Source organism: Macaca thibetana, chromosome 10 (assembly GCF_024542745.1).
Source record: "Macaca thibetana thibetana isolate TM-01 chromosome 10, ASM2454274v1, whole genome shotgun sequence".
NCBI classification, from domain to species: domain Eukaryota; kingdom Metazoa; phylum Chordata; class Mammalia; order Primates; family Cercopithecidae; genus Macaca; species Macaca thibetana.
The window spans coordinates 90,065,039-90,072,745 of NC_065587.1; the positions used below are offsets into that span (position 1 = coordinate 90,065,039).

The following is a 7,707-nucleotide window of genomic DNA, read 5'->3' on the forward strand; positions in this document are numbered from 1 at the left end:
GCTCAAATTATTTGTTCTTACATAAAATGTCTCAAAAATTAGATCTCATTTTCTAAAAATTCTTTTACAACCCCTTGATAAAGGGTGATTTCCTTGCTTCTTTAGTGGTTTTCTCCCTCTGTGAAAGAAACTAGAGTTTTAAAAAATTACTATGCAAAAGAGTCTAGAAAAAGTGCAAGTTTAACTTCTAAAAACCTTCTTATGAATTCATGTTGCACATTCAGAAAAACGTTCTAACAATGAAGTGAAACACAATGTTTCAGCCCCAAGCTGTAATTCTAAAATCTCAAATGTAGAAGAGGTTTGGGGTCTCCGGTAACTATTTGTTTTGATCATTTGCAAATCATGCTTTATCCACGTTATTTCTTTAATTTTCATTAATTTTATAAACACACATTCTTCAGCTTTTAGTATTTTTACTCCAATACCAGTCATTTATGAGTTAACTGAGCTGTGTTGTCACATCATGACAACTAGTATTTTAAAAACGCATCAAGTCCTGTATAAACTTAATGAAAAAGAAATGACCACTTGACTTTTAGAAAAAAGAACTTAAGTTTCTTTTAAGTTATATTTAAATATCCATTTGAAACATAGGAAATATAAATCGACATATTAAAGAGTAAATACATTATTTGTACAATAAAACACCAACAAAACCAGTGCAACTCCTAAGTTCTAAATATGGTGGGAAAATTATAAATATTTTAGTTACTCATTCCTTATATCTTGATTACAATTCAATACATCACCTTTCTTCTTCTTGTCATGCTTTGAATATAGATTAATTGATGTAAATTCTAGAAATTTTAATTGTTTGTTCTAGTACTTTATCAAGGTATTCAAATTCAGACAAGAAAATACCTCAAAAAGAGTAAATACCATGTTTACAGAAGGATAGGGTTATTTATTTTCTCAGTTGATTTTGGGAGACCAGATTGCATATACAAATAGTATACAACCTTCCTTTCTTATGGTGAGCTGCATCTTAGGGGGGAAAATCCTCTTTTAGGGTAACATACAAACACTCATTTGCCAAATAACCATCAAAACATTTTGAAATCAGCATTAAATGTAAAAAGCTCCATCAATCCATATAATCAGTATTCTATTTTGATTCCATTGCTCTATTACCTAAATGGCAATAATTCCTCTGCAATAATGTTGCTATGTGTATGATCCACCTTGAGCTACAATTCAATTTACTTTCAATCAAACATTAATGAAATTGCACTTATGGGGCCCTTCGAAAATTAATCTCCCAAGATAAATTCCACTTCAGAAAGGACTCATTGTTAAAGCTGGGTTGATTTTTAGAGTTACAAACGCCAACAAAGTTTCCAACTTTGAGAGCTGTGGTTAAGAACGCCGTGTGAATTTCTCCATCTTTTCGCGTCATTTAAGAACTTCTAGGACGAGAAAATCACCTCAAAGCCTCGTGGCATAATGTTACACTACTCGGTTTCCGGGCTGTCGCTGTCCCCCGCCCCCAGCAAAGAGGTTCACAGCCTGCCCCTCTCTGAGATCGGTTCGTTTTGAATCGCCGTTTACACGCGCGAGTCAGTTTTCGCATGCCTCCCCCATCCGTTCTAGCAGTTTCTTGCAGACCCTTCGGCTGCACCAGGTCCTAGCCCCGGGGCGCCCTCGCTGTCACCACGTCCTGCCATAGAGCAGGTTGGCGCCCAGGACACCACCGCCGTACTCCCCGGCGGCCGGGTCCAGGGCCGCCAGGCCGCCCCCTGGGCCGTGCAGCGCGGGTGGGCTGGGCGACAGCTCCTCCAGCTCAGGCGCGGGCGTCGGGGCCGGCGGCTGCGGACCGGCCTGGCCAGGGGTGGGCGTGCTGGCACCGTTCTGGCACGGCTTGCCGTCCTTGACCAGCACGGGCACAGCCACGCGGCGCGGGGACGGCGGCGGAGGCGGCGGCGGGCCCAGGCCACCCTCCTGCTGCAGCTGCTGCGCCGCCTTGTCCTTGGCCTGCCGTTTCATTTTGTAGCGGTGGTTCTGGAACCAGATCTTGACCTGCGTGGGCGTCAGGTGGATCATGCTGGCCAGGTGCTCGCGCTCGGGCGCCGACAGGTACTTCTGCTGCTTGAAGCGCCGCTCCAGCTCGTAGACCTGCGCCTGCGAGAAGAGCACGCGGCGCTTCCTTCGCGGAGCGGCCGCCGCCGCCGCCGCGTGCAGCGGGGCCAGCGACTTGGCGGCGTCCGCGATGCCCGTCAGCGACCCCATGCCGGCCACATTCACGCCCGCCGACGGCCCCATGAACCTGGAGACTGGGGAAGAGGCCCAAGGGGGAAGGCGGGTGAGCTCCAGGCCCGCCGGGAGCCGCTCCAGCCGCCGCTCTCTTCTCGCCGCGGCGGCCGCGACGCTGCCGGGCCCTCGCTGAATCCCAGGACCCCCTGAGCGCCGCGGCCCCGGGCCCCAGCACGCCCCGCGCTCCCTCGGCCGGTCCCAGGGCACCGCGCGCAACAGGTCCCAGGACCCCGCGCGCGTAACCAGTCGGGTCCCAGGACCCCCCGCGCGCCCAGAGTCCGCGGAAACCCCCCGCGTCCCGGGCCGCGTCCCAGAACGCCCAGCGCGCCCGCTAGGTCCCAGGACCGCCTAAGCCGCGCGCACCCCGTCCCGCGCCCCCCGGCTGTGGCGGGAAACGCCTGAGCCGCCCGCAGTCCCGCGCTCCTGGCCCCTCTCACTTGACGAGTAGCGTGGGTCCGGGTTGGCGCCGTACCAGCCGGTGGCCGCGCCGCCCCGCATGCCGTCCGTGTAGGCGGGCAGCTCGCCCATGTTGCCCAGGCCGCCGTTGCAGTAGCCGCCCATGGCGCCGTGCGGGAACTGCGAGACGCCAGGCGGCATGTGGTAGGTGGCGGCCGCCGCCGCCGCCGCTGCTGCCGCCGCCGCCGCGGCCGCCGCGTTGTGACCCGCCATGGCGTGAGGGGGCTGCATGCCTGCCACGGTTGCCGCCTGCGAGGAGGGCCCGGGTGGCGGCGCGCGGTAGGCGGCGGCGGCCGCGGCCCCCAGGGGCGCCCCCAGGCCGGGTGGCGCGCCGTCCATGGCGCCGCCGAACTTCTTGTAGGTCTCCTCGATGGGGCTCAGGATGTCGGACACGGAGAAGGGCGTCGTGTGCTTTGGGCTCAACGACATGGCTCGGCGGGCGACCAGGTAGGGGGCCCGGGGCGCGCGCCGGCAGGACGCGGCGGCCGCTCGTCGCCGCCACCTCGGCTGCGGCAGCTGAGCCTGTGACGAGGAGTCGGCGGCTCGGCGAGCCCCCCGGGCTGCGGGATCTGGGGTTTATTTTAGTCCGGCGCCAGGTTTACGACAGACTCGGGGGGCGGAGCAACATCCCAAACGAGCAAACAATGGTCATTGACATCTTTTTCTCTCGCTCCCCCCAGCCCCCGCCCCATAATGGAGGCAAAAAAGGTAAAAGCGGCAGTTGGGTGTTTCTTGGAAAGATCACCTTCCCATCCTTCGCCTCTCCATCTGCGGCCGTTACCCCAGCCCTCGAGCTCCAGAAATAGAAACTCGGAGGTTGGCGTCGAGGCTAGACAGGAAGGACTCCTCGCCTGGTCCCGTCCAGACCCCAGTTTTCTAAAGCGACTTCGATGCAAAGTCTGGTATAATTGCGGAGTGGGGAACATACTGCTAAGTTTGGGGGGAGGGTGTTGCGGGAGCTCGCTTCGTCCTCTCCAGTTACCAGTCCCTCATTCGCTCCATCACCTAAAGTGTTAAAAAAAAAAAAAAAAAAAAAAAAGACTCTTGGGTCCCACCGTAAGAGCGCATAAAGAGAGGAGGTACAATGACCGTCCTTTGCCATTGTAGGGCTCCGTAATTTATGCGTCTTTAGACCCTTAAGCATCATTTTGTGGGCAACCAAACGGGCACTTCCAAATTAGCTCAAAGTATCCAAGCCCAAAGAAGAGAGAAAACACATACACTGATAAATACGCAGATACTAACTTGTAAGTATTCTGTTTTTCCTCTGTGGGGATGGAGATTGAACAAGGGAAAGAGGGGGAACATTTTTATTTCCTAAAATATTTCATACTGAGTTTACACTTGAAAAGTTGTTTTTACTGCTTTCTTTCCCTTTGTGTGTATTCTTTCTCTCTTTCTCTCAATAAATATCTCTGACTTAAGTTTATTCTCCCATCACTATCATGATCAAAAAGAAAAGACAAAACATCAAAACTTCCAAATATTTCTAGTTGTTCGCAATGGGCCTTTTTGTTGTTGGAAAAATATAACCTGTTCAAGCGGTATGAAAATGGATGCAGAAATCAGGTAAAAATTGTAGTTTCTTTGGAAAAATACAAAACCATAGATAAACAGATTTTTAAAACTTTGTCATCCTTTGACTTGCAGTTTTATCTGAATACTTAGACATTACGAACTCTCTACTAAATACTGAACAAGACAAAGCATAAGACAAAAGAAGTGCAAAGCATATTGATTAAATTTTGAAAACAATCTTGCAGCAATAATAATGATAACGGGGAAATGAAGATAAAATTTGTAAGTTTTCCTGGAAACTGGAGCAGGAGAAAGAAAAACACGGAGAGTACTTTCTTAAGCAATATTTTACGCGGTTTTTTTTTTTTTTTTTTTTTTTTCCAGAAAAGGGTGTGTGGAAACGATTTAAGTTTAACCTGACAGTACATGTTTTGAAGGCAAGAACAGTATTACATATTCCTTTTTCTGTTTGGTTTTAGCCCTTTGGTGGCAATGTGTTCCATGGTTTTGTTCTTATGATTTAAATTATTGTTTTGTTAATCTCAGTATAGTTTTGCAAAGAATCTGCCCTTTCTAGGGGGGAAAAAGTCATAGGTCACCTATGGGAACGAAGTGACAGACGAATGTTAAGAGTAATGTTTTAATATACTGTAAAAATAAAATGCAAGGTTACAAGAATTGTTTACAGACATCAATATTGACTTAGCAAGATTCATATTGCTACAGTTTTAACATGATGCTACTTTTACAGGCCTTTTATGAACTTGAAACACTTGGGCTATGTCTTCATCCTCACCTGCACTGGAATTACCTACTTAAAAAAACAAACAAACTAATGATACACAAAGAAGCATTTATGCATGTATTTAAACACTTGCTGGGATCCTTCTGAAAACTACAGTTTGGATTTTACGTTTCCAGTTTAGTTTAAATTGTATTGTTTACTTGTATGTATTAGCTTAAATAAAATAGAAAGTCATTTCAAACGTTTCTCAGAGACAACAGGGTAAGTAAAAAATAATTGTGTTATGACATCTGTGAATATAAAAGTTATTTGTAGACCATTATATTTTATTTTTCAAGTTCAAATGTATTTCAAAAATAAAATTCATTATCATAATCTCCATATTGATTAGTTGTCCAAATTGAAAGGTGTTTACAATTCTAATTTTTTCCAGATGATTGTTAGTTACTCTGTTTTCAGGCTATACATTTCATCTCATGTAATTTTCTTTGTAGAACTTTGACATCCCAGTTAACATTAAGTGGTTGTATTACAATTTTTGCTTACTTTGTTTTTCAACTGCATTGGGTCCTGTTATGAGTGCATATACATCTGGAATGCTTCCATCTTTAAATTAAAAGCACTTTATCACATCTGAAGGTTCTCTGCAGTAAGTCACTTTCTGACTGCTTAGGAATTTGATAAGCCAAATAGTATTCCATCACTATAGGTAAACAGTTCTGGGGAAGAAAAATCTACAATTTTTGACATTTCTCCCTGTCAATTGTTTGTATCTCATTCTAGAAATTACGTATCTTCATGCCGGAAACACTATTTGGATGTGTGTGGATGATTCTTAAAATTGATATAGTCTGAAGGATGTGTATGTACATTTATATATAGATACAATATAACCCAATTGATATTCCATTGAAGCTTTGTATTCATTTCATCAGATTATCGTGTACCTAAATTACGTGTGGAAATTTATACTTAGTATATTCTCAAATATTATTGACTAAATTGCATTTCACAGGAAATTTATTTCTCAGGAGTGTTTTCTCATTGTTTTCCTTAAAAAGCAATGCTGGCACCCAGCAAAATAATACAATTAAAAAATAAAATAAAATGCAAATACTACCTAAGGGAATACAGTGAAAAGAAATGGTTCTCACTCTCCTATCCTTCAAGCCTCCCAGTTCTTCTCCTCAGAGTATTTGGTGTTACCTGTTTCTTTTGGAATAGCCTGTCCATCTAGAAGCATACTACCATTTTACACACAAAGGATAGCATGCTCTATGTGATTTGGTACCTGCCTTTTTCATAGATTAGGTTTTCATAGTTTCACACATTACAACATTGAAAGCAGACTAAGATAGGCTGTGGCAGATACAGAAATTTTTTCTAGACAAAAAGACAAGATTTTTCTAGATAAAACACTCCCCTGGCTTTCTAGCAAAAATGTGGAATTTATTGAAAATCTCTGATGTGTTGGATAGCCTTAGTGCCAAAAATGTTTAGCAAAAAAATTCTGAAGAAAGAGTCTTCTGCGGTTTGGATTTGCTGTTGGCAGACAGAAGCTCAGCAAAAGGGACTTGGGAGGAGTTGAGAAACTTCTGACATACCCACTTTGAAGTGGGGGTCCAGCCAGTACTTAGAGGGAAATACTGTTTTTCTAGGTGGTGAATAGGTTTCCAGTGGGTCTTGTATTTCCTCATCAAGACTAACTGAAAATATAACTTTCTGCTTGATACCCAAAAACGTAAGTGCCTTTTAGAACTGAGACACTTGCTACATTTGCAGTTAAACTAGTTGTGAAATAATTTGATTAATAAAAGTTTTATGTTGTAGAAGTAGCCTTAAAATACTGTCTTTGCAGTTGGGAAGGTAATAAAGAAACATCTTAAGGAAACTAGTATTTTGCAGCAAAATTTGAGGTTATAAAGAGGAAAATAAAACTACTGTAGAGATGAAGCACAAAGTTTATTTGAATTATTTTACATTTTTTTTTGCTAAATTCATCAGTTTCTGAGATCTGGTTCTCATTTCTTTTTAGTCCCTCTATAAGCCTTTTTCCAATAGTGTTCATTTCAATTATTTTAAATGTCTTATGGTAATTTTACACTTGTGTTTATAAAGCTTTGTTATTTCTATGTAACACAGTAATCCTTTCATATTTTCTTCACAAAGTAGAAACTCCTGGAAGTTTACTCAAAAAAATCTTGTGATCCTTTTCCTGAGATTCAGATATTTTAGACTGAAAATTGTTTTCTGACCAATGATAATTGGTACCAATGAACATATTTTAAGCTAACACAATCATTAGTACAGTATGAGAATGAATAGTAGGTGATGAAGACATTTTGTTGTCAAAATTATTGTAATATGGTCCAATGAAATGATTCCTCCTCCCATCCCCCTAACGAAAAAAACAAAACAAAACAAGAAACCTCCCCTTCTAGGGTCAAGCTGTAACACCAGTTTTTACAGTCAGAGTAGAGAATAACATTGGGCTATAACAGGGGAGTAAAAATAGGGAAATTATCCAGTATGTCCCAATTATCTCACCCTAGACTTAGGAGCTTGAGCCACAAATTCAAATTTTTCTATGTTAAAAATTATTTTTTAGAGTAATAGTACATGTATGGGAAAAACAATGGCAATATTGAGATACAATTTTTTATTTCTGAATTACAAGTTTATTGTGTATTTTGTGCATATAGAAAGTTTAAAATATTTTAGAACATAGTGGTATT

The 7,707-nt window shown here is 43.5% G+C and overlaps 1 protein-coding gene across 1 annotated transcript; it reads right to left on the reverse strand.

The window, feature by feature from the left end:
* Positions 1–832: 832 nt before the first annotated feature.
* NKX2-4 (NK2 homeobox 4) lies at positions 833–3,264 on the reverse strand. Its single transcript, XM_050745441.1, has 2 exons — positions 2,691–3,264; positions 833–2,273 (listed from the first exon to the last, which is right to left on the reverse strand). Exons 1-2 carry the CDS (start codon positions 3,136–3,138, stop codon positions 1,651–1,653), a joined length of 1,071 nt encoding a protein of 356 aa, XP_050601398.1. The 5' UTR covers positions 3,139–3,264; the 3' UTR covers positions 833–1,650.
* Positions 3,265–7,707: the final 4,443 nt, after the last annotated feature.

What these genes read in the sequence shown, in the direction of transcription:
- NKX2-4 (XM_050745441.1), bottom strand. Translation starts at nt 3,138, where the DNA reads ATGTCGTTGAGCCCAAAGCACACGACGCCCTTCTCCGTGTCCGACATC. An exon ending in GGACCCACGCTACTCGTCAA is followed by an intron (nt 2,274 to 2,690) that starts GTGAGAGGGGCC and finishes CCTCTTCCCCAG; the next exon opens with TCTCCAGGTTCATGGGGCCG.